This window comes from Saccopteryx bilineata, chromosome 4 (assembly GCF_036850765.1).
Source record: "Saccopteryx bilineata isolate mSacBil1 chromosome 4, mSacBil1_pri_phased_curated, whole genome shotgun sequence".
Taxonomy (NCBI): domain Eukaryota; kingdom Metazoa; phylum Chordata; class Mammalia; order Chiroptera; family Emballonuridae; genus Saccopteryx; species Saccopteryx bilineata.
The window spans coordinates 83,407,608-83,433,267 of NC_089493.1; the positions used below are offsets into that span (position 1 = coordinate 83,407,608).

Here is a 25,660-nt window from a genome sequence, read left to right on the forward strand (position 1 = left end):
CAGGACACAAACGGGAAAACAGCCTACCTTTGCTTTATCAGACCATCCAAAGGACTGCACTGTTACATCCAATCTTTTCATCAACATCCGTCGGCGGCACTCATATTCAGAGGAAAGAGCATCATTGATTCTTTCCAGTTGTTCCTAAAAAATTTGGAAACAAAAATCACAAATTTTAGAATCTTTCATTATGCACAGGAAAGAAATTAGAAAACTGTGGTCAATGTTTCTAATTCAAAAGATACTGTACTTGACCATTTTCTGATTCCGTGAGACTTTACAGTAAATTATTTGAATAGTATTTGATAGAACATTTATGATCTTCAGAAAATACTTAACATACAAATTAACGTTTACAATTGGTGAATTTACCTCATCTTCAATCAAATGTGTTAATTTAAGTAAAACATCTACTTGCTAAATAGTGGGGGCCAAGAAGGAAAGAAAATACCAATAACTTCCCATCTTGCTGGCGTTGAGCTGCTATCCTTTTCCAATCATAACTATGCTAACAAACTGGGCACTATAAAAACTCTTAGCCAGGTATTTTTAAAATTAATAATCTGACCTGACCAGGCGGTGGCGCAATGGATACAGCATCGGCCTGGGACACTAAGGACTCGGGCTCAAAACCCTGAGGTTACCGGCTTGAGCATGGGCTCACCAGCTTGAGCGTGGCATCACAGACATGACCCCATGGTCACTGGCCTGAGCCCAAAGGTCGTTGGCTTAAGCAAGTGGTCACTGGCTTGGCAGGAGCCCCAGTCAAAGCACATATAAGGAAGCAATCAATGAAAAACTAAAAAAGTGTTAACAGCTATGAGTTGATTCTTCTCATCTCTCTCCCTTCCTGTCTGTCTGTCTCTTTCTCTCACATGCACTAAAAAATAAATTAGTTAAATTAATAATTTTACTGAAGAACTGTTTTGAATTATTACTCTAAAATATTAATTTTTTTTTTAAGTGAGAGCAGGCGAAATACAGAGACAGACTCTCGCATGTGCCCCAACCAGGATCTACCCAGCAACCCTTGTCTGGGGCCAATACTCTGCCCATCTGAGGTTGCTCACAACCGAGCTATTTTAAGCACCTGATGCGGAGGCTCCACGGAGCCATCCTCAGCATCCAGGACCATCGTGCTCAAATCAAATCAGTTGACCTATGGCTATTAGAGGAGAAGAGAGAGAGAGAGAAGAGGGAGAGGGGAGAAGCAGATGGTTGCTTTTCTTATATACCCTGACTAGGAATCAAACCCAGGACTCCCACACACCAGGTCAACGCTCTACCACTGAGTCAACCAGCCAGGGCCTCAATTCATTTTAATTCTTCAAAATAATAAATGCATGCTACACATTGTAAGATCTAGGTGTCCATTTATAAAATTAAGTCATATTCATTAACTGATTTACACAAAACTAATAAAAGATAGCTGGCAAAGAGGGATTTACCATCTGTTCCAGATTTAAATCAGTTTTCAGCAGTGGTTTTCCCACATGATTTTTCTGGACTTTTGAGAGAACATCTTTCACCTAAAAGTAAATATAAAAGATTGTGAAAATTTATATCCCTAATTTAAAACAATCTTATTCTTGCTTAAAATGTTATTTTTAATGCTAGACAATAAGTAAAATGTTTAAGTGAAATAAATATACCTTTATACCTAGGAAAGAATATAAGGCAGAATATCTTTCTCAAAGAGCATTAGGTATATTAATTCAAGCTATAGTACACCTTCTTTTCCAGAATAAAAAATAATGTACATATACAATTAAAGTAGCTATTAAAAGATTTTGCTATGAGAATTCTACATTTTATGTAAAATACTTTTGGAGTTTCTTCTTAAGATGCACTCTTACATCCTGGTAAATTCTCATAAAGGATACTAAAACCTTTGATGAACACATTGAATTTTCTCAATTATGTATTATGTACACATTCCAAATGTAAGGATTCTGGTTTTACTGTTCAGCAAGACAACATAGGAGAACAAGACCTCTCAGTCATCACATACACATTTCATTATTTTTCCAAAGCTATGATTTAGGTTACTTGAAACACTTTTACTTTCATGAACAAAATATACTGCTCATATAAATTAGGGCATATTTTATAGCTTCATATTCAGTTTGAAATATCCCCTAATTTTTGTGAGCAGTATATTAGGCATTCACTTCTGCTTTAGCAATATCAGGGGTCATTCCAATAACAGTCATTTATCCTGAAGAAAACGGCCAAGAAATGACGGTCTGAGTTGAACTCACCTTCCTACCAGGAGAATCCTTTATTAACTAAAGAAATATTTCAAAATAGAATGAAATGTTTACAGTTTCTTAGTTATAGGTAAATAGGAAAAACAATCAGGAGATGTACAGATTTTGGGGGCAATTAAGGTTATTTAATGTTGGAAGGCACTCTTTAAAAAAAGAATTAAAAATTATGAACAAGTCCTGGCCTGGAAGCTCAACTGGCGAGAGTCATCCTGATACACCAAGTTTGCAAGTTCAATCCCTGGTAAAGGCACACACAAGAATCAACCAATGAATGCATAAATATGTGGAACACAAACTGATGTCTCTCTCTCTTTCTCTATCTCCCTATTCCTCTCTCTCTAAAATCAATAAAGTTTTAAAAATTATTTTTAAGTGAGAGGAGGGAAGATAGTGAGACAGACTCCCATATGTGCCCCAACCTGGATCCACCCAGCAACCCCCACGTGTGGCCAATGCTGGAGTACCAAGCTATTTTTAGTGCCTCAGGCTAACGTGCTTGGACCCAATGACTTATCCTCAGTGCCCAGGGCCACACTCAAACCAAGTGAGTCACTGGCTGTGGGAAGGAAAGAGAGAAAGTGGTGGAGAGAAGCAGATGATTGGTTCTCCTGTGTGCCCTGACTGAGAATTGAATCTGGAACATCCATATGCCAGGCCAACTCTCTATCCACTGAACTACCAGCCAGGGCCAAAAAAATTAAAAGTAAGAACATAAAAACAAGCCCGTGCCAGTTGGCTCAGTGGTAGAGCATCAGCCCAGTGTGTGGAAGTCCCAGGTTCAATTCCTGGCCAGGGCACACAGAAGAAGTGCCCACCTGCTTCTCCACCCTTCCCCCTCTCTCTTTCCCTCCCACAGCCAAGGCTCCACTGGAGCAAAGTTGGCCCAGGCGCTGACGGTGCCTCCATGGCCTCCGCCTCAGGCACTAGAATAGCTCCAGTTGCATCGCAGCAATGGCCCAGATGGGCAGAGCATCGCCCCCTGGTGGGCATGCCAGGTGGATCCCGGTTGGGCGCATGTGGGAGTCTGTCTGACTGCCTCCCTGTTTCTCACTTCAGAAAAATACAAAAAAAAAAGAAAAAAGGAACATAAAAACAGCTTGAAGACTGGTCCTGGTAAAGGAAAGTGATATAAAATGGGCAGGGATGGAAATGTTCCAAATGTTTTGAGGGTGATGAAAATGTTCTCAAATTAGATTTTGATGACGGCTATACTCTAAAAACATACTCAATTGACACTTAAGAATTTTATAGCATGTAAATTGTATCTTAAGAAAGCTATTTTTTTAAAAAATTAGCTTAGAAAGAACTTATATAAATGAGAGGTCCAAAGCTTAAACTTTATTAGCTTCACAGTAACTCTATCCCTACAACAATAATTCAATTGATATAATTCTTACATATTATAAAAAATTAACTTATTTTCTTTAAATATACCTTTTCTGTAGATTCCTCAACTATTGTAAATACCACTAGTGTGATTATTTCATATATTATTTAAAAAGTTTTAGTAGCAACTCACTCAAGAGGGATTCTAAATGCATAAATGCATACTTGTAGTTCCTTACAGGTATTCACATTCCCAGGATTTCAATATTAGATAAGCTTTAATAAGTTTGAGAATTACTTGGGATATAGTCAGGGAGTTAAGAGTATAAACTCTGGAGGTTGACTGCATGGGTTCCAATTTCGGGTCTAACATTATGAGTTAGAAACTTGCTTGTCTAATTTATCAAATCTTTTAGTACCTCAATTTCCTAATAATAATAGTACCTACTTTAATAAAGATGACTTGAAAATTCAATGAGTTGTTACACATAAACATTTAGGATAGTAAGTTCTATATATTTTATATTAATGTTACTATTTATTTCTCTAGATTCATATTTAAACAGCTTCAAATTAGAAAATAACTTTCCTCCCAATGGTGACAAAGTCTCTTCTGCAAACATCACACAGTAAAGAAAAAAATATGAAAACACTTGCTTTTGATAGGAACTGAATGAAAAAGGAAGTCTTTTTAGGTAAATATTTAGCCACAATGGCCACAGTAACAACTACCTTATAATTAGCCTGCCAGCATTTGAACACAGATATTATAACCTGTTTTAAGTAGGGAAAAGAGAGATTTGGGGATATTGTTAATACTAACTAAAACCCATAAAGGAAAAAGCCTTTATTCCATGACCAAGCAGTGGCACAGTGGACAGTGTGTCAGCCTGGGACGCTGAGGACCCAGGTTCAAAACCCTGAGATCACTGACTTGAGCGCGGGCTCATCTGGCTTGAGTGCAGGCTCACCAGCTTGAGCGCAGTCACCAGCTTGAGTGCAAGGTCACTGGCTTGAGCAAGGGGTCACTGGCTCAGCTGCAGACCCCTGGACAAGGCACATATGAGAAAGCAATCAATGAACAACTAAGGTGCCACAACTATGAGCTGATGCTTCTAATCTCTCTCCCTTCCTGTCTGTCTGTCCCTCCATATCTCTCTCTCTCTCTCAAAAAAAAAAAAGCCTTTTTGAAAGAAATATATGAAAGCATAATGTGATTTTGAAACAGTTCCAGACATTTTAGCCAACCCCAGATCACTCTTAACACAGAGGAAAAGAGGAAAAAAAATCGGAAGAGTAACTTGTTAACTCCAGAAAAACGTTTTTGAACTGGGATTCACCAACTTATTCTTTGGTTTGCAAACTCTACCCTCCCAAAGGTTTTTAATATTGTGTTTTCATCTTAATGATATTAAAATTCTCTCACATTCATTAAGATAAATCTTTTTTATTTTTCAGTTCATAAATTATCAATGCAAAAAGGTACTTTATTCAAAGATTTAATTTAAAGCAATATGTCTAAAAATGGAGCTTTAGTACCTATTCTTGAGAGTCAGAATCTTTTCCTTTAAAATGAAGACTGTACTGTTCCCTTATATGGCTCCTACAAAACCTAGGAATTAGGCCAGAATTCAGTGAGAGTAGTATTCTAATATATGGCTTGACTAGGAAAAGGATAGTTTAATAATTTTTTAAAAATTCAAAGAGCTTGAGGAGGGTTGTCCGTGATTGTTTTTATTACATCAGGATACTCATTCATTCATTCATTCTACAACACTTACTAAACACTTATCCACCAGACTGTGCTTGTTCACTGCCAAAGAAAACCATATTACAATTCTATTACAATATCCATTAAAAAAAAGTTTGCCTGTGACTTTATAATTCTACTTGTTTCATTATACTGTATTTCAATCTTGTTTAGGAAAGGGATCCTTACATTTGCACTGATTTCTATCACACAAGTTTTATAAAGAATGGGTATTATAACTATAGTCCAGGGGTCGGGAACCTTTTTGGCTGAGAGAGCCATGAACGCCACATATTTTAAAATGTTAATTCCATAAGAGCCATACAATATGTTTAACACTAAATACAAGTAAATGTATGCATTTTATGTAAGACCAACTCTTTTAAAGTACAATAAGTCTCTGAATTATTTTTAATAACGTTGTTATGCTGTTGCTAACCAATGATGAATAAAGTACTTCTTTAATGTGACTTCTGGTGCTGCATGGTTTTGCTGATGGCTTTGTAGTCTGGTTGATACGTGGTGAGGTTACGTTTCATGCAGGCATTGAGACTTCCATCAGTTAAATGTGATTATAGGTTGGTCTTAACATTCTTTAGATGTGAGAAAGACTGTTCACATGCATATGTAGAGCCAAACATTGTCAGTACAGCAATACTCACACACTGTACTGTGGTATATGACGGGAAGCACGTTCCAAGTTTTGACAATCAGCTGGTCCGCAGGTTGAAGTTTTTTCATTTCTCCCCACTTGTGTTTGCTCGCCAACTCTTCTTGCTGTAGTGCAAGTCTTTCCGAATCTTCATTCAATGACTTGAACTTATTCACCCACATGTCTGAGGCCTTCAGGTCAGCAGCTTGTAGCTCAAAATCTCTGACGGAGACACTGGGGATGTAACTCAGGTCGGCGCTGTCCACTGCACACTCGTGTGGGTGGTTGATGAACTTAAAAAGACGAGTGCGCTCACAAAATTCTCCAAAGCGCGCTTTGAATGACTGCAAGAGATTTGATGTGAAGCCTGCTAGCTGCTGGAGATCAGATGTTGAGCAGGGTCACTTGCTGTGAATGCATCTTTAAACTGTCCCAGTTTTTCAAAGTGTAGTAAACGACCTGTTTCAATGTCTGCAATGAAGAGTTCCAGCTTGTTTTCAAATGCAAACACTGCTTGTTGAAGGGATAAGACTGTATTTCCAATGCCTTGCATTTTCACATTGAGCTGGTTCAGATGTTCAGTCATGTCCACGAGATAATAGAACTTCAGGAGCCACTCAGTGTTAGCTAACTCAGGATGCTTGACGGTTTTGATTTCAAGAAAAGTCCAGATTTCGCTCAGACAAGCCGCAACCTCTTGACAACCAACACACATTGCTGTGCAGAAGCAGACCAGGATATTATTCCCAACTTCATCCAGCAGTGTTTTAAACTGGCGATCATTTAAAGCTCAGGCAACAATAAAGTTGACCACCCGAATGACCAGCGACATCACCTCACCAAGCTGCTCACCACACATCTGAGCACAAAGCGCCTCCTGATGTAGGATGCACTGAAAACTCAGGATGGGTCTCTTTTCATGTTCACGAAGAAGTGCTAGGAATCCTGTTTTTCCCCACCATGCACGAAGCACCATCAGTACACACCAAAATAAGTTTATCTATCGGTAGATTTTTTTCTTTAGCGAATTCAGTGAAAGACTTGAATAAATCTTCCCCTCTTGTTGTCTCTTTCATAGGCAAAACAGCAAGACTTTCCTCACATAGTGTGTCACCGACAGCATACCTTGCAATCACGCTGAAGTGGGATAAATAGCTTATGTCTGTTGACTCATCCAAAGCCAGAGAAAAGAATGGTGCTGCATTTATGTCCTTCACTTGTGTTGCCTCAATTTGATTTGCCATCATGATGGTACGATCGTGAATAGTTCTTGCTGACAGAGGCATGTCTTTTATTCCTTTGATTATCTTGTCTTTATCCGAAAAGTCGTCAAAAAGTTCATTGACAACATCAAGCATGAATGTTTTGGCATACTCTCCATCTGTGAATGGCTTTCCGTTTCTCACAATTGCTAAAGCACCAGCAAAGCTAGCCGAATTCCAGTCACCTTGTTGGGTCCAAACATGGAGTTGCTGCTGACTACCTTGCACTCTGCACAGTAGCTCTTGACATGCTTTCTTCCTGCTGTCCCCCGCTGGATATTTTGATGCAAATGTAGTATGGCGTGTCGAAGTGCCACTTTATATTTGACCATTTCATCAATGCAATTTTATCATTGCATATTAGACACACTGCAGAACCTGCTCTCTCCAAAGGTGAATTCCTCTGTCCATTCCTGCTGAAAAGTACGATACTCATCTTTTTTTCTTTTAGCCACCTTCTTCGTCAAAAGGGTTTCTGCAATTAGCTAGCTGACTACTTGATTAAATAGAGGGAAGTTTACTTCCTGACCTCACAACAACCCATGTACATTAAGCATTATCCAATAAAAATTTGGTGTTGTCCCGGAAGACAGTTGTGATTGGCTCCAGCCACGCGCAACCATGAACATGAGCGGTAGGAAATGAACGGATTATAATACATGAGAATGTTTTATATTTTTAATGTTATTTTTTTTTTATTAAAGATTTGTCTGTGAGCCAGATGCAGCCATCAAAAGAGCCACGTCTGGCTCGCGAGCCATAGGTTCCCGACACCTGCTATAGACAGATTAGGTCATGTGCATATTAACTCCAAAACCAAAGTTTAGTTTTCATGAAGATAAACTTCTCTTGAAATGAAATATATTTCTCATATGTACTTAAAAGAAATATATTCTTTTTTTTTTTTACAGAGACAGAGTCAGAGAGAGGGATAGATAGGGACAGATAGGAACGGAGAGAGATGAGAAGCATCAATCATCAGTTTTTCGCTGCGACACTTTAGTTGTTCATTGATTGCTTTCTCATATGTGCCTTGACCGTGGGTCTACAGCAGACCGAGTAACCCCTTGCTCAAGCCAGCGACCTTGGGTCCAAACTGGTGAGCTTTGCTCAAACCAGATGAGTCCGCGCTCTAGCTGGCAATCTTGGGGTCTCGAACCTGGGTCTTCCACATCGCAGTCCGTCGCTCTATCCACTGTGCCACTGCCTGGTCAGGCGAAATATTTTCATTTTTAATACAACATTTACATGTTAACACTTAGTTGAAGTTTGAAGAAAGAAAAACAATACAAATACAATACCTTTGACTCCACGTCGTTTAACATAAGTGGAAGATCAGAAGTTCTTGACTTGGGAACACCAAGAGTATCACAGATAGCTTGAACTTCCTGATAAATTTCACTATTTTTATCTAATTGAGAATTTTTACTTTTCTTGTTCTGTAATATCTGTAAGGCTTGAAGCTCTGTACTCAGAAATACTATAAAAAGGGAAAAACAAATAATGTTAAAATGTACATAAACTCCACTTCTGGAATTGAAATCAGGATCTCAAATAGATCTGCACTACAATGTTCATTGCCATATTGTTCACAATAACCAGGATATAGAAACAACCTAAGTATTCTCCAACAGATAAATGGATAAAGAAAATATGGTATATACATACAATGAAATACAATGTGTCTGTAAAATCATGGTGCACTTTTGACCGGTCATAGGAAAGCAACAAAAGATAATAGAAATGTGAAATCTGCACCAAATAAAAGGAAAACTCTCCCAGTTTCATACCTATTCAGTGCAGTTCGATGTGGGCTCACGCACAGAATTTTTAGGGCTCCTTAGGTAGCTATCCTGTATAGCAGCGGTTCTCAACCTGTGGGTCACGACCCCGGCGGGGGTTGAACAATCAAAACACAGGGGTCGCCTAAAGCCACCGGAAATACATATTTTATTTAAAAATGTATAATAAATATGTATTTTCCGATGGCTTTTTATTTTATTTAAAAATGTATTGTATAATAAATATGTATTTTCCGATGGCTTTAGGCGACCCCTGTGTTTTGGTCGTTCGACCCCCACCGGGGTCGCGACCCACAGGTTGAGAACCGCTGCTCTAGACCTTGCTTCTTATCTTCCTTTCTGTCCCAATACAGTGGTCCCTCATCTATCGTGGAGGTTAGGTTCCAGAACCCCCTGCGATAGGTGAAAATCCATGAAGTAGCGACCTTACATATATTTATTTTATTATTTATATATATTTTAAAGCTTTATAAACCCTCTTCACACTCTTACAAACCTTTCCCCCACTGCTATTATTAACCTTTCCCACACTTATCTTGCTTATTTTACTGCAGAAATAATTAAAATAATAAATATATAAAAATAGCTATATGCCACAAAATCATGCAATATAGCAAAAATCCGCGATACAAAATTAGATATATACAATTTTAAAATCCACGATACAGTGAGACCGCAAAAAGTAAAATATGTAATGGCAAGGGACAGCTGTATATCTAAGGGTTACTATACCCTCCTCATTAATAACAATGTTTCATTAAATCAGTGACTCACACTGAATGGAAAGATGATGGGGAAATAGTTATAATAAATGAGGTAGGAGCATAGTACTTATTTTTATCCCCAACACTCTCAAAGTAATTCAAATGTCAGCATTTCTATCATTATCACCAGTTAAATACATACACCTAATTTCTGCTCTAGTGCAACAAACACTGCTAACACTAGGGCCTAGAAGGAATATATTACATGGATCTTTTTATAAATGATACAACAAAAAATAATAGAAATCCTCAATAACAGATGTTAGAAAAATTCTTTCAAATGGTCATTATTTACAGAACTTTCAAAATAGAATGAAACTTACTGAAGTAAAACAATTTTTTGAAGGGACACAATACAAAAAAATGGGTATTTATGGTAATAGTTTGGACATAGGGCAATTTTATACCAACTTAACTCCTGCTAAAAATAGGCCATAGGCCACACTCACTAGCCACACTCACTCTACTGGCCCAAAGGTGTATTTTTTTTAACTGATATATCCCCAATGTTCTGTTTAGTTTCTGGTACAATAATAAGTGATCAATACGTAACTTTGAACCCATTATCATTCAGTGCCTATCACTAAAACGAAATCTAATAATCTGTTTAGTAGCCCAGTTTCAGAGAATTTTAAAATTAAATAAGATTGCAGAGATCACCAACTTCACCAATCTAGTTATAAATGCTGAGAGATGAATTAGGTGAAGAAAAAATTACTAAAATACTATATAAATCACAAACACAGGGAATTCTATATTGGCCAAATAAATCATAAGTTTTAGAAATCTTAAAGTACATTAGTAGAATTTATACTACATTAATGTCAATATCTGAGTCAACTTCACATTTTAAGTTAAATATTAAAACCTATTAAATATACAAGATATCTAATGAAATTTCATAACTTTTGATTTGAAAATAACAGAACTCAGACCAAACATATGCATTTAAATGCTGAAAAGTAACTTACATAGAAGTTTCAAGCAGTCCTCCTTCTTTTTTAAACGGTCTTTAACATCTCCTGATACAAGGACGGAATATGGACACGCCATTTCTTTTAAAAAACCACTTATCTCAAGCTGGAAGCTTTCTAGATCATCTCTCCCTTTAAAAAGAAAAATATAAAACATTCACTGAATATTTACCATATATTCTCATACTATAAAATCTACCACTAGTTCATTTCAATTTTATATTCAATTTAAATTTTCTCTTTGCTATTAAATCCTTAAATGTGTAGGTAAAGCTAACCAAACAATTTCTACATTTGGAAAGTAACATTTAAATTCAGAAACAAATATCAAATTAAGAATATAAATATGAAATCATGAGAGTATAAATATTTTTATATTTAAATCTGATTATTTTCCAATCTACATTCCATAAAAGCAGATAAATGGAAATATTTTGTCTTAGTAACTAAAATATTAAAAGCATTATGGCTATAATTATTAACTGATGTCAGAGTAAATGATTCATTTCTACTGTATTTTTATGGGTTCAGAAAACAAATGCAATCATCTAACTAAGCCTCAATGATTCTCTTTCATAATCTATACTATATGTTAGCCTGTGTCATGTCATATGTTTTGAATTTAGTTCTTTCATAATTTATAGTATATGTTAGCCTGTGTCATATGTTTTGAATTTAGTTTATTTTACTTTGCTTCAAGTGAATTCTATTAAGTTGGACAAAGAAAAAAGCAACTTAAAAGGAATAGCTTCAAGCCTGACCAGGCAGTGGCTCAGTGGATAGAGCATCGGACCGGGACACAAGAGGACCCGGGTTCGAAAACCAGGTTACTGCTTGAGTGCAGGCTCACCAGCTTGAGCACAAGGCCGCTGGCTTGAGTGTGGGAACACAGACATGACTCTGTGGTTGCTGATTTGAGCCCAAAAGTCTCTGGCTTTAAGCCCAAGGTCACTGTAGCCGCCTAGTCAAGGCATATATGAGAAAGCAATCAATGAACAACTAAGGTGACACAACAAAAACCTGATGCTTCTCATCTCTCTCCCTTCCTGTCTGTTCCTATCTGTTCCTCTCTCTGTCTCTCTGTCTCTGTCACACAAAAAAGTAATAGCCTCAAAATGAAAGACAGCCCTAGCCGGATGGCTCAGCAGTAGAGCATCGGCCCAGTGTGTGGGAGTCCCCGGTTTGATTCCCAGCCAGGGCACACAGGGGAAGCACCCATCTGCTTTTCCACTCCTCCCCCTCTCCTTTCTCTCTGTCCCTTTCCTTCCCACAGCCAAGCCTCCACTGGAGCAAAAGTTGGCCTGGGTGCTAAAGATGGCTCTATGGCCTCTGCCTCAGGCACTAGAATGGCTCCGGTTGCAACAGAACAATGCCCCAGATGGGGAGCATCGCCCTCTAGTGGGCTTGCTGGGTGGAAGGTCAGGTGCATGCAGGAGTCTGTCTCTCTGCCTCACTGCTTCTCACTTCAGAAAAATACAAAAAAAAAAAGGGAAGGAAGGAACGGAGGGAGGGAGGGAGGGAGGGAGGGAGGGAGGAAGGAAGGAAGGAAGGAAGGAAGGAAGGAAGGAAGGAAGGAAGGAAGGAAGGAAGGAAGGAAGGAAGGAAGGGCTACTTTGTGCCCTAGGCAAATGCTTAATAATTTTTTATTTTTCATTTTATTACATTATCTAAAATTTATCAATAAAAGGCACACCATTACTCTAATTACCAAGATAATAATGAATTAAACTTTATAACTAGTACAGGAATTTTTTATAAAAGCATCTCTATGTGAATCCATGTCCTGTGTTACAGGCTTAATAATATAACTTAAATTAGAGATTACATGTACTTTCAAAACAAAACAAGAAGAATGTTAATTCAAAATAAGCAATATTTAAAAATTAAACTTTTTAAATAACCAAATACAGATTCTACTTTTCCTACAAAATATGAAGGTTAAGATAGTATATAAACAGTAACTGTTAGCCCTGGCCAGCTGTCTCAGTGGTTGAGCATCAGCCCGGTGTGTGGAAGTCCCGGGTTTAATTCCCACCCAGGGCACACAGGAGAAGCGCCCATCTGCTTCTCCACCTTTCTCCCTCTCCTTTCCTTCTATCTCTCTCTTCCCCTCCCGCAGCAAGGCTCCACTGCAGCAGTTGGCCCAGGCACTGAAGATGTCTCCATGGCCTCCGCCTCAGGCGCTAGAGTGGCTCTGGTTGCAACGGATGGGCTCATCGCCCCCTGGTGGTCATGCCGAGTGGATCCCGGTAGGGTGCATGCGGGAGTCTGCCTCTCTACCTCCCTGCTTCTCACATCAGAAAAATACAAACAACAACAAAAAAGAAATAAAGAAAAAGAAAAACACCACAGTAATTGTTTATAATCCTATACAAATTTAAGAACAAATTTTGGATAAATTAGTATGACATTTAATCCAAAGATATTTAATATAACATAATGCAGTTCTTTATATTAATGATTTTTCCTTGTACAGTGGACACAATGTAGATAAAACTATAAATCATAAGCTATCATTTCATTTTACAATTAAACAAAAAAGTGAATAAAACACAATGGAAATACCAGCTGAAGTGATACTTTCTTCCAAGTTGCACAATGATTTTATTTGAGATCCTAACCAAACACAGAGCTCTGAAAATTCAGGTGAAGACAGTCCATCCTCAGCTGCTTTGGTAAGGGCTTGCTCTTCTAACAGTGGTCCCTTATACCTAGAAAGGAAGAGAGAAAAGATATAAAAACCAAACCAAACCAAACCCTCTCACTCTATCACAGCTTGATGCTGTTCTTGTAGTTTTACTGGAGCACAGCTGATAAACATATCCATTTACAGACTGTTTCTGGCTGCTTTCACACTGCAGTGGTAGAAAGACAATGACAGAAATAAAATGACCAGCAAAGCCTAAAATTTTTACTATCTGGTCTGTTATAGAAATGGTTTCCTAATTTGCTTTATATAATTAACATTTGGCTTTTTCCTTTAACGTTTTTTAGTAAAATATCAACCAATTTGAAAAGAAGTATTATATATAACATAAAGTCATATATAGCTAAGTCTAATAACTACACTCATTACAAGAATAAGAAAAAAAGGAAGTAGTTAATAAACAGATGCAAATTTTAAATGTAAAAAAATTAAAGCTAGCCCTGGCCAGTTGGCTCAGTGGTAGAGCATCATCAACCCGGCATGTGGATGTCTTGGGTTCGATTTCCGGTCAGGGAACACAGTAAAAGTGACCATCTGCCTCTCCCCCCTTCTCAATCTCTCACTCTCTCTCTCTTTCTTACCCTCCCACAGCCATGACTCAATTGATTAGAGTGTGCTGGCCCTGGGCACTGAGGATGCCCCTGTGTAGCCTCCACCTCAAGCACTAAAAATAGCTCAGTTGCAAGCACCAGCCCCAGATGTGGGTTGCCAGGTGGATCCCAGTCAGGGCACATGTGGGAGTGTCTATCTCCCCTCCACTCACTTAAGTTAAAAAATAAGTAAATAAAACTGAAAAAGACCTATGAGATCATTTTTACCTAAACCATTTATTTCATAATTTTATACTTTCAAACACTGCTACAAGGTATATTTGAATAGAACCCTAAATAATTGATTTAGATACCAGTTTTCTACTTTTATTGCTCTTTCTACAACTAAGCTTTTTTCATATTATAAACTTACAGATTTTAATATAGTTGATGAGTTTTAATCCACTGCAATTATTATTATTCTTTTCAAATAGTCCTATCTCTGGTCAGTGGGAGGCCATTCCTATTTGACTTATCCCTTTGACTTATCCTTTGAATACTTTCCTTGATTTCTCTGACAAGATGTTTCTATCCTTCTCCTGTAATTGGCCATTTCTCCAAGAAACCCTGATTCCTTTAAACAGTTTTTAGAGTACACAATCTGGCACTGAATATTAGTCATTGTATCTGTACCTTTTTAAGAGAAATTACATCAAGAGTTCACACTGCTATTTCCAATTCAAACTCAGAGTTGGGATTTTTTACTTATGGTACTTTGTTTTATATTTCTATTTATTATCTCTAAAATTGTTTTTTATCTATTTTTAATAAAAAATCTTGTTTCTAGTGACATTTACATAACCCCAGTAAAAATTAATATAAAATAAATTTTAAAATATATAAATTACTTATAGTTTTAGAGTAGGAAAATAAGCATTATTACTAACAATAAAATCACTGAAAACAATTTATGTTTTTATCTTTAGAATATATTCCAGTAAGGATCTAATTTGAAGAAATTCCTTTCCATGTGATTAAACCACCTTCTTAATAATACTGACAAACCTTTGTTTGATTTTTCTTTTAAATTTTTAGGAATGTCTCTCTTTTTTGTTGTTCTGATTTCATTTTTAATTCTGCTTTATAATTATGCAAACATTTACATGGTTTCAGTCTAATTTACAAAACAAGGTATTTTCAGACAAATCTAGTTTACAATCTCAATCTTGTTCCCTCTATTCTATTCCCCCCTCCCCCAGGTAACCATATTTATTAGTTTTGGGTTGTCATTCCATGTTTTTAAGTAAAAACATACATATATATACTTTTCCTGTTTTAGATAAAAGGTAGCCTACTATATACTATTTTAGTCCCACATACACACACACATATTTACATATACTAGAGATCAGTAGAATTACTACTTAGCCATGTTTATTGTATTACACATATGGAGTGCCAGTAGTTTTATTGCTACCTTTACCCAGTGGCCAGATAAGTTTCTATTGAATGAGTACAAAAAACGTTTTACATAAATGTTAAAGGCATGTTTTAAAATTAAATACCCATTGCATTCTGAAGTTACACCGTTTCTCTCTAAATGACAACAATGAAAAGCCGAGAATTCTCATGACTGGCCACAAGCCTTAGAACAGAAAACATGAGAATTCTCATGATTCATCCACAATGTGTACTTCACTGTCTGGATGTACCATATTGTATTCACTATGCCCCACTGTAGGACATTTGGGTTAGTACAGTGTTTTGTAATTATAAAAAATTGAGATTTTTGTCAGTATATATCTAGAGGTGGGGCTATTAAGTGAAAGAATACATGGATATGTAACTTTGCTAGACACTATTATATTCTCCTCCACAGGGGATGTACTATCAGATATAAGAGTACACATTCTCCATAACTCACCAAAGTTGTCAAACATTTGGATTTTTGACCATCTGGTATCTCAGTGAAGTTTTAATTTACACTTCTCTTATGAGCAAGACTGTACCTATTTTCACATGTTTACAAGTCATTTATATTTCTTTTTCTCTGAATTCTTTGGTCGTATTTCATGAAGGATATTTTCAAATCCCTATTTTGCAGGTAAGAAATGAAGGGTTAATGAGGTTAGGATACATGGTTTTTTGTTTGTTTATTTGTGGGGGTTTTTTGTATTTTTTCTGAGGTTGGAAACGGGGAGGCAGTCAGACAGACTCCTGCATGCACCCGACCAGAATCCACCCGGCATGCCCACCAGGGGGCGATGCTCTGCCCATCTGGGGCGCTGCTCTGCTGCAACCAGAGCCATTCTAGCACCTGAGGCAGAGGCCACAGAGCCATCCTCAGCACCCAGGCCAACTTTGCTCCAATGGAGCCTTGGCTGCGGGAGGGGAAGAGAGAGACAGAGAGGAAGGAGAGGGGGAGGGGTGGAGAAGCAAATGGGCGCTTCTCCTGTGTGCCCTGGCCGGGAATCAAACCCGGAACTCCCACATGCCAGGCCGACACTCCACCACTGAGCCAACCGGCCAGGGCCTAGGATATATACTTTAGTAGTAGGCCAGGCACAGTGCTAGTCATATATACATTTATTTATATTTATAAATATACTTATTTACAATTCATTTAATCTTTACAGCAACACTTTAAGTTAGTATTATCCTAATTCTGGATCAGAAAATAACTAAATGATGACATGTTGATTTAAGCCCAGATTTGATCCCAAATGCCCCATGTGAACTGTTAAAACTTCTGTCTACACAAATTAGAAAACCAAGCAAATAACCTGGCCAGGCTACACAGCTCGGTCAAGGCAGAGCTGGGACCATACCAATGTATTTTCTCCTTGGCCGAGACCGGCTTCTCTGTGCAGTTACCTCTGCTCCATGTCTTACAGTGCCTCTCATTGGGATTTAACATAAACATCTTATTTCTCCTACTTGCTTGTAGTTCTGCAATAATCATAAACACTTGAATACATTTATCTAATTTATATAGTTGGTGATAAGTTATTTTCACTCAAATGCCAACCATAATTTGTCAAAATTGATTAAATCATCAGAAATAAGGAGTTTAGAGGAAGAAAAGCCCCAAATCCTCAATGCCTCAGTTCATCAAATTAAATAAAAATAAAATAAAAAAATTAATACATTCAACAAACCTAACATCTGATAGCAATCACAATCATAATACAACTAAAACTAATAAACTGCTTTTATGGTAGGCAATGCTATGTACTTTATACATATTATCTCATTTAATTGCCATAATGTCCTAAAGGTATTATTATTATGCTCTTAGTTTGTTCTGTATATTCTTATTTAATTAGGAACTTGATACTCCTATTCCAAACACTGAAGATACCTCCCCAAGGCCCAGAGTCCCTCAGGAGTCCTGTGTACACTGGGACCATAGCTGCTGATCTGGCATTTCAAACTCGGTGATCCAACCTTCAGTCTGTAGGGCCACAAAACAGACTCTACAAAACAAACCTCTACAAAAATACAGCCAGGGCCTAACTCACTTTATTTTCTATTTTTATTACCCAACATATAAAATATGAGACTCTCCCCCTGTCATTTGCCCATCCTTTTGGCTTGCCTCTGATCCAGCTTTCCACTTCTCCTGCTTCCCAAATTCTTCCACTATGTTCTAACCATAAACAATAAGTCTCCTAGGTTGTCAATCTCATCTCAGAAAGGTTATCCCTACCACCTCTAGCTTTGGCTCCATCAAATGGTAGGGTCTGTCCTCTTTGCTTCCAGTATAGCATCCAAATCATTGTTCCCAAACTTTCTTACAAATATCTCCTTTCCAGACGCAAGCAAGTCAGATTTGCCAAACTTTCTCTTGTGATTTTCATCTACCAGTTTCTTGGATACTTCACAACATTCCTTCTGCTCAATTTCTTTAAAGTCCGTATGTTTACCCTATCCGGTACCCTGAGCGCTCAGCTCCCTAACTTCCTCTTTTCCAACCGCTACCACTACATGTCAATGAGCCACCCCTTAGACCAGGGGTCTCAAACTCAACTCAGCATGTGGGCCGCAGAGCAAGATCACAGCCTTTCGGCGGGCTGCACTAGGTCTACAAAAGGCAACTGTTACGCAACACTTTTCTCACTGCAGTTGAAAACAAAAAAAAATCAGTACAACAAGCACAATCGTACATGCAGTTTACTCAGTGTCACAAAACGACCAGAAACTGTAGTTCGCATCACAACTGCTGTTAACTAAGCTAATACCTAGCTAGGATGTTAAAGAAATGAAAAATACAAGTAGGCCCCTAGGCTTACTTAATTTTATCCAAAATATTTTGAACTTCGTGGATTAGTCTGCGGGCCGCACAAAATTGTTCGGCAGGCCGCCGCGAGTTTGAGATCCCTGCCCTAGACCCTTCTATCACCCGAAACTACTCCACCTTGGAAATCATTAATTCAAATATGTCTTTCCCCAACCACAACATACTATCTATCCCTTTCAGCTTGCTCTTTTAATCATTCACCTAAAACTATTCTTTCTTTTTTTTAAGATTTTATTTATTGATCTTAGAGCAGGTGTTGGGAACCTATGGCTCACGAGCCAGATGTGGCTCTTTTGATGTCTGCATCTGGCTCGCAGACAAATCTTTAATAATAATAAAAAAAACGTTAAAAATATAAAACATTCTTATGTATTACAATCCATTCATTTCTTACCGCTCATGTTCATGGTTGCAGGTGGCTGGAGCCAATCACAGCTGTCCTCCGGGACAACACCAAATTTTTATTGGATAATGCATAACATACACGGGTCGTTGTATGGCTCACAGAGAATTACATTTTAAAATATGTGGCATTCATGGCTCTCTCAGTCAAAAGGGTTCCAGACCCCTGTTTTAGAGAGAGGAGAGAAAGGGAGGAAGGGAGGAGCAGGAAGCATCAACTCATAGTAGTTGCTTCGCGTATGTGCCCTGATCAGGCAAGCCCAGGGTTTCAAATCAGCGACCTCGGCATTCCAGTTGACGCTTTATCCCCCGAGGCACCAAAGGTCAGGCTACAACTATTCATTAATATCATCTCTACCTCCATCCCATTGGTCCCTCCATATTCTCTGCATATACCTGCTCCCTGCTGTCTTCACCTTTTTCCCTATTCAATTTAGATTCCAAGGTATATCATTTCAGTTTGGTGCTAAAATATCCACTGCAGAAATGAATACTTGACACCGTCATCTCCTTCTACTCTATGTATATCAATCAATCACTAAGTCCTGTAACGCACTTCTTTCCATATCCACTGCCATTACACATCCTTCGTTTCTTGCTTAGCCTAACTAAATTCTCCAACACACTCTCCATCTTGCTTAGAGGTAACTTTTCAAACTAGACATCTAATCACTCCCTTTTTATTTAAAAACCTTCAATCATGTGCCACTGCTATATAACAAAGATCAACATTTACAACACAGCCTAAAAAGTGCTGCATATCCTGGTCTTCACATAACTTTCCAACCCAGTCTTTCACCACCCTGGTCTTTGCTCTCTGCCCTCCAACCATTTAGCCTCCTTCCAGTTCTAGTGCAGCATGCTCCTTTCTACTTCAAGCTCTTTCATTCTTTGTTCTCATTGTAAGGACACCGTTGTCCTCCTTTGACACCAACCTTCCAGTTAACTCCTATTCACCTCTCCTATTTCAACTCAAATGCCACTTCCTCAGAAATCTATCAGCCTGACCAGGCAGTGGTGCAGTGGATAGAGCGTCGGACTGGGACACGGAGGACCCAGGTTCAAAACCCTGAGGTCGCCAGCTTGAGTGCGGGCTCACCAGCTTGAGTGCGGGGTTGCAGGCTTGAGCATGGGATCATAGACATGACAGCATGGTCGCTGGCTTAAGCCCAAAGGTCCCTGGCTTGAAGCCCAAGGTCGCTGGCTTGAAGCCCAAGGTCACTGGCTTGGGCAAGGGGTCACTCACTCTGCTGTAGCTCCCCGGTTAAGGCACATATGATAAAGTAATCAGTGAATAACTAAGGAGACTAAGGAGCCGCAACAAAGAACTGATGCATCTCATCTCTCTCCCTATCCTGTCTGTCTATCCCTATCTGTCCCTCTCTGTCATTAAAAAAAAATAAAAAATCTATCACTAATCCCTAAGATTACTCTAGGTTTTACTGTCCTGTTATGTCATCCTGTTCTTTTCCTTTAAAGCACTTATTACAGTCAATAAATATGTTTGAACATGTCTGTTTCCCCACTAGACTGTAGCTCCACGAGAACAGGGACCAAGTCCATTTTGCTCACCACTGACTTCTCAGAATAATGTCCAATATAGAGTTGTGCTCCATAAATATTTGAAATAAACGTCTCTCCATAATGGTGGCTTGCCCCCTAGGCTTTTTTTAATACATGCTTATACTGCACCCCCCAAAAAGATCACAATTCAGTCATTTCGTGGTATATACTAGACTAGAACGTTTTTCACAACTCCATATATGATTTTGATGTGCAATCAGGGTTGAGATCCACTGTTCTACAAAATCATAAACTGTGAAAGAGACTTCTGAAATCATCTGCTCCAGCTTGCTCCTTTCACGATGAGAAACTTAAGTCATTTCTACCTTTTCATTTATAACAGATGATAACACTAAATTGTTCTTCACATAGATGTCCAATTCTAACTACTCCCTTTAATTTTTTATTTTGTCTTACCAACTAAAGTACCTTCATATCTCACATTTTTTATTTTACCTATTGATTTTTAGAAAGAGAAAGGGAGAAAGACAGAGAAAGAGAGAAACATCACTTTGTTGTTCCACTTATTCATGCTGTCTTCGGTTGATTCTTCTATGTGCCCTGACCAGGGATCAAACCTACAATCTCAGCATGTCAGTATGACGCACTAACCAACTGAGCTACCAGGCCAGGACCTCTCATATGTTTTAATCACAATTAAACAGATTGTGATAAAACAGTGTTCAATTATGACACTTACTGTAAGTAAACAACTTTTTTCCTACATTTTATTATCACTATAGGAAAATTTAAATTTCAAAATCTTGACTGTAGTTATTCCAGAAAGAAATCAACTCTAAAGTGTGTAAACTTTACCTGACTAGGCAGTGGCACAATGGATAGAGCTTCAGCCAGGGACACAGAGAACCCAGGTTCGAAACCACAAGGTTGCTGGCTTGAGTGCAGGTTCACCAGCTTGAAGCGGGAAGGTCACTGGCTTGAGCATGGGATCCAAGATATGATCCCATAAAGAACCAAGACCTAATTTTTTGTTGAGTTTGGGGAACAGGTTGTTAAAATGGCACTTGTAATCAGGGTTCTCTCTAAGGTGGGTGTCTGTGTGGCTGCCCAATGTGGAAATCACATATTTACATTACATTCCTTACTCTTTTTTAACGTTCATCTGGCTGGAGCCCAAAGGTTGCTGGCTTGAAGCCCAAGTTTACTGGCTTGAGCAAAGGGTCACTAGCTCAACTGGCCCCCCTCCCCCTGGTCAAGGCACATATGAGAAAGCAATCAATGAACTAAAGTGCTGCAACAAAGAATTGACGCTTCTCATCTCTCTCCCTTCCTATCTGTCTGTTCCTATTTGTTCCTCTCTCTGCCTCTCTCACTCAAAAAATAATAAAATGAAGTGTGTAAACTTTTATTTTCCATATTACTCTGAAACCTATTTTCCTTAATAAAAATCAAGATTATAGCAAACTTCATTTTTCAAACAGCTATAATATAAACAAATCAAGGAATAAAGAAAGAAAAAAATGGACTGATTTTACTGTTTTCATAAACAATTTACAAAATCCCACTACAGTATTACTATCTGGAGTAGCTGGAACTCAAACTGTTTGAGGCCTAAACACTTCAATTAAGTATTTTAATTTGTTTTGGTTACTTCCTTAACCAAGTTAAATGAAAATTTCCAAAGAATTTCACAGGAATAAAAACTGTCCTTTAAATAATCACTAGCTGTTTTCTTTCATTCAAACATTTATTCAGGATCTACTAAGTGCAAGGTCTGTACCACTGGGGCATTGCTAAGTAGATATCATCAGGGTCCCAAAGCAGCTGTTGATAGAGGAGCAAGTGCACCTTCAGGAAAAGATACAGGAAGGAGGGGTTTCAAGCTTCCTAACAGCACTGCAAATGCACAACCTAATCCAGTCAAAAAACTCCAGCATGTGGCAGGTAAACAACTGTGCAGATGGCTCCAATTTCTTTAACTTGTATTTTTTGACTCTCAACTATCTGGCCCTATGCTTACCTATGTGCATGCTCTTTTTTTTTAACTTTTCTTCATTCATTCACCCATTCATCCAACCACAATTTATTGTGCCAGCCACCACTGTAGAATGGTGTTGGGAACAAGACGGGTAAGCCACTTGTATTCCTGGAGCTGACTGGTGATGGGAGCAGGGCATTTAAGAAACTGCACAGGTTAAGGTAAATTGAACAGTAATAATGACTATGAAGAAAAACAAGCAGAGACTATGTTGCATATATTGCTCCCCTTGCTTGGAAGTATAAGCACCATTCCAGTTCTCATAGCATTTATCCAGTGGTGGGATTCAGCCGGTCCGCTCCAGTTCGGCAGAACCAAGACCTAATTTTTTGTTGAGTTAGGAGAACCAGTTGTTAAAATGGCACTTGTAATCATGGTTCTCTCTATGGTGGGCACCTGTGTGGCTGCCCAATGTGGAAATCACAAATTTACATTCCTTACTCTTTTTAAAGTTTATCTGCACAACAGCATATTCTAAGTCCCCTATAGTAGTAATGTTCATGCCATCCATAGGTGAAAAAATTGCAAGTGAGGACACCAATCAAGAAGCAATATAAAAAATCTTAAATAAGTTTTATTTTTTGTCAGATATGATTTAATAATTTTTCACTAATATTTTAAAACTTTCTTATAATCTAGTTTTGTGCACCTCTTTTATTGTTATTTAAGTAGCAACTGCATGAAATAATAAAGCACCTTTCCATATATCGTCTTTTTATACTTAAAACGGTCAATAGGGTAGAGAACCGGGTGTTAAATTATTTGAATCCCACCACTGCCCTTACCGCTCTGAATTGAAAATACCAGTACACCCTATTACCACCACCACCCCCCCACACACACACACACTATGTAAACTACTAGAAATCTGAAACTGTCTTTTCCTCTGTTGATAGAGGAGCAAGTGCACCTTCTAGATTATGTATCAATGAACGCATATTAACACCAAGTAAATATGCTGTTAACCAACGGATGAAATGGTTGAATGAACTTAAGCTAAAACATTTCCTACGGTCAAGGAGGCAGGAGAGATTCGTTCGGAGAGCTAATTAAGCCACCGGTCATAACCGGTAGGAGACGGTCTCGGCAGCAGTCCGGGTTCCAGCACCTCTTACAAGGCGCTGCAAACACGTCAACAAAAAATACCAGCCCCGGGCCGGGGTAGGGACGTGCTTCCCGGGAGGGCGGGTGCTAGCCGCGCAGCTTCGCGCCATTGCCGCGGGTCCCAGCTGCAGAGTTCCCAGCCAGGCAAGGAGCTTGCAAGAAGGGGCCACGCGCCCCAGCTCTCCGGCCTTACTCCACCCCCCACCCCCCACCCCCCACCCCCCAAACGTTCTTCTTTCCCGCCTCCCTCTTAACTCCGTCGGCGCCGGAGGGAGCGAGGCAGAGAAGGAGGCCTGCCCGGAGCTGCGCGAGCCCAGCTGAGGCCCACAGGGTGGAGACTGCAGCAGCCAGGCCGAGGGAGAGCTTGCGTTTTCGAGGGAAAGACGTCCCTAGGAATACTCACCCCAGCGCGTCTAGTGTATCCAGCACATCCCCCTCCATCGTAGGTTCGGGACCCGGTTCGGGCCCTCTCATGGTTCTCTGGCCCCAAGCTGTTCACCGCTCTAAAGAGCCCGCCGGAAACCGGCGTAACCGCGCCAAGGTTCCGGCTGGGGTCTTGCCCAGGACTGCCTAAGAGTGCCTCCAACTGGGGCCCTAAGCTTCTCGGCCAGGAGGCTGTCGGTACTCAGTGCCTAAAACGACTTTTTATAGCAATAATAACTTTCTAAAATAATAATAGAAATAGTAATAAAAAACCTTCTTTGTGTTAGGTTATATCTGTGCTGAAATCAATCTTAGTAAACATCGTGATTCTACCCCCGTTGTTCCCAAACTATCGGACTCCCAGACCTCTCTTTTTGTAACAAAAATCCTGAAATGGAATATAACTATCTTGAGCTAAAATTTGAACGTAATATCATGTACCTGCACATATAATTTTTACATTATTATACACAGTAATGCTCCAACTTTAAGAAATAAAGGGCAGCTAATTTATAATTATATTGTTTATGAAATGTGTAAGACTGATGAAGTGATCAGATGTTTGCATCTAACTGTATTATCTTTTTAGACATACACACTATATGTTTTATTGCCAATAAAATATAAATGAGGGCCCTGGCCAGTTGGCTCAGTGGTAGAGTGTCAGCCTGGCGTGCAGCAGTCCCAGGTTCGATTACCGGCCAGGGCACACAGGAGAAGCGCCCATCTGCTTCTCCACCCCTCCCCCTCTCCTTCCTCTCTGTCTCTCTCTTCCCCTCCAGTAGCCAAGGCTCCATTGGAGCAGAGTTGGCCTGGGGGCTGGGGATGGCTCTGTGGCCTCTGCCTCAGGCGCTAGAGTAGCTCTGGTTGCAACAGAGCGATGCCCCAGATGGGCAGAGCATCCCCCCCTGGTGGGCGGGCTGGGTGGATCCGGTTGGGGTGCATGCGGAGTCTGTCTGCCTCCCCCGTTTCCAACTAAAGAAAAAAAAATGAGTTGTATGAGAAACATTAATAAAAGTTTAATGTTGCCATCAAAAGAGTAATCAATTGTAAAATTTATAACAACTAAGAGAAAAAGAAAATAGAATAATTTAAAAAAACCACTTGATTGAATCTAAAACAGACAAAAAAAAAAATTAAACTCTAAGATACCTGGATAGAAAGAGTAACATCAGAAAAAGCTATTAATGTAAGAAGTATCAGAGAAATGTATATAGGGACATTTCATAATGATAAAAGTATCAAGACTACAGGAAGCTATAGCAGTCCTAAATGTTTATTTGCTTAATAACCAGTCTCAAAATACAGTGTGTCTGTAAAGTCATGGTGCACTTTTGACCGGTCACAGGAAAGCAACAAAAGACAATAGAGCCTGACCTGTGGTGGCGCAGTGGATAAAGCGTCAACCTGGAAATGCTGAGGTCGCCTGTTCGAAACCCTGGGCTTGCCGGTCAAGGCACATATGGGAGTTGATGCTTCCAGCTCCTCCCCCCCCTTCTCTCTCTCTGTCTCTCCTCTCTCTTTCTCTCTCTCTCTCTCCCTCTCCTCTCTAAAATGAATAAATAAATAAATAAATTTAAAAAGAAGACAATAGAAATGTGAAATCTACACCAAATAAAAGGAAAACCCAGTTTCTGTAGGATGATGTGGCAGCATGTGCGCATGCGCAGATGATGACGCAACACCGTGTATACAGCAGAGCAGCCCACGGCCATGCTAGTCCAGATGTGGACGGTACAGAGGAAAGTTCAGCGTGTTCTGTGGCTCACTAAATTCGAATCCGTGACCAAAGTGCAACGTGAATATCGGCACATTTATAATGAAGCACCACC

At 39.1% G+C, this 25,660-nt stretch overlaps 1 protein-coding gene across 1 annotated transcript in view; it reads right to left on the reverse strand.

The window, feature by feature from the left end:
- Positions 1–23,923, reverse strand: part of FAM98B (family with sequence similarity 98 member B) — a 41,695-nt gene extending 17,772 nt beyond the window's left edge. The window contains exons 1-6 of the mRNA XM_066274040.1: positions 23,809–23,923; positions 13,366–13,511; positions 10,798–10,932; positions 8,562–8,740; positions 1,449–1,529; positions 28–144 (exon numbers count right to left, since the gene is read on the reverse strand). Coding sequence (XP_066130137.1) covers positions 28–144; positions 1,449–1,529; positions 8,562–8,740; positions 10,798–10,932; positions 13,366–13,511; positions 23,809–23,879 — 729 coding nt within the window. The 5' untranslated portion in view covers positions 23,880–23,923. The remainder of the gene's footprint in view (positions 1–27; positions 145–1,448; positions 1,530–8,561; positions 8,741–10,797; positions 10,933–13,365; positions 13,512–23,808) is intronic.
- Positions 23,924–25,660: the final 1,737 nt, after the last annotated feature.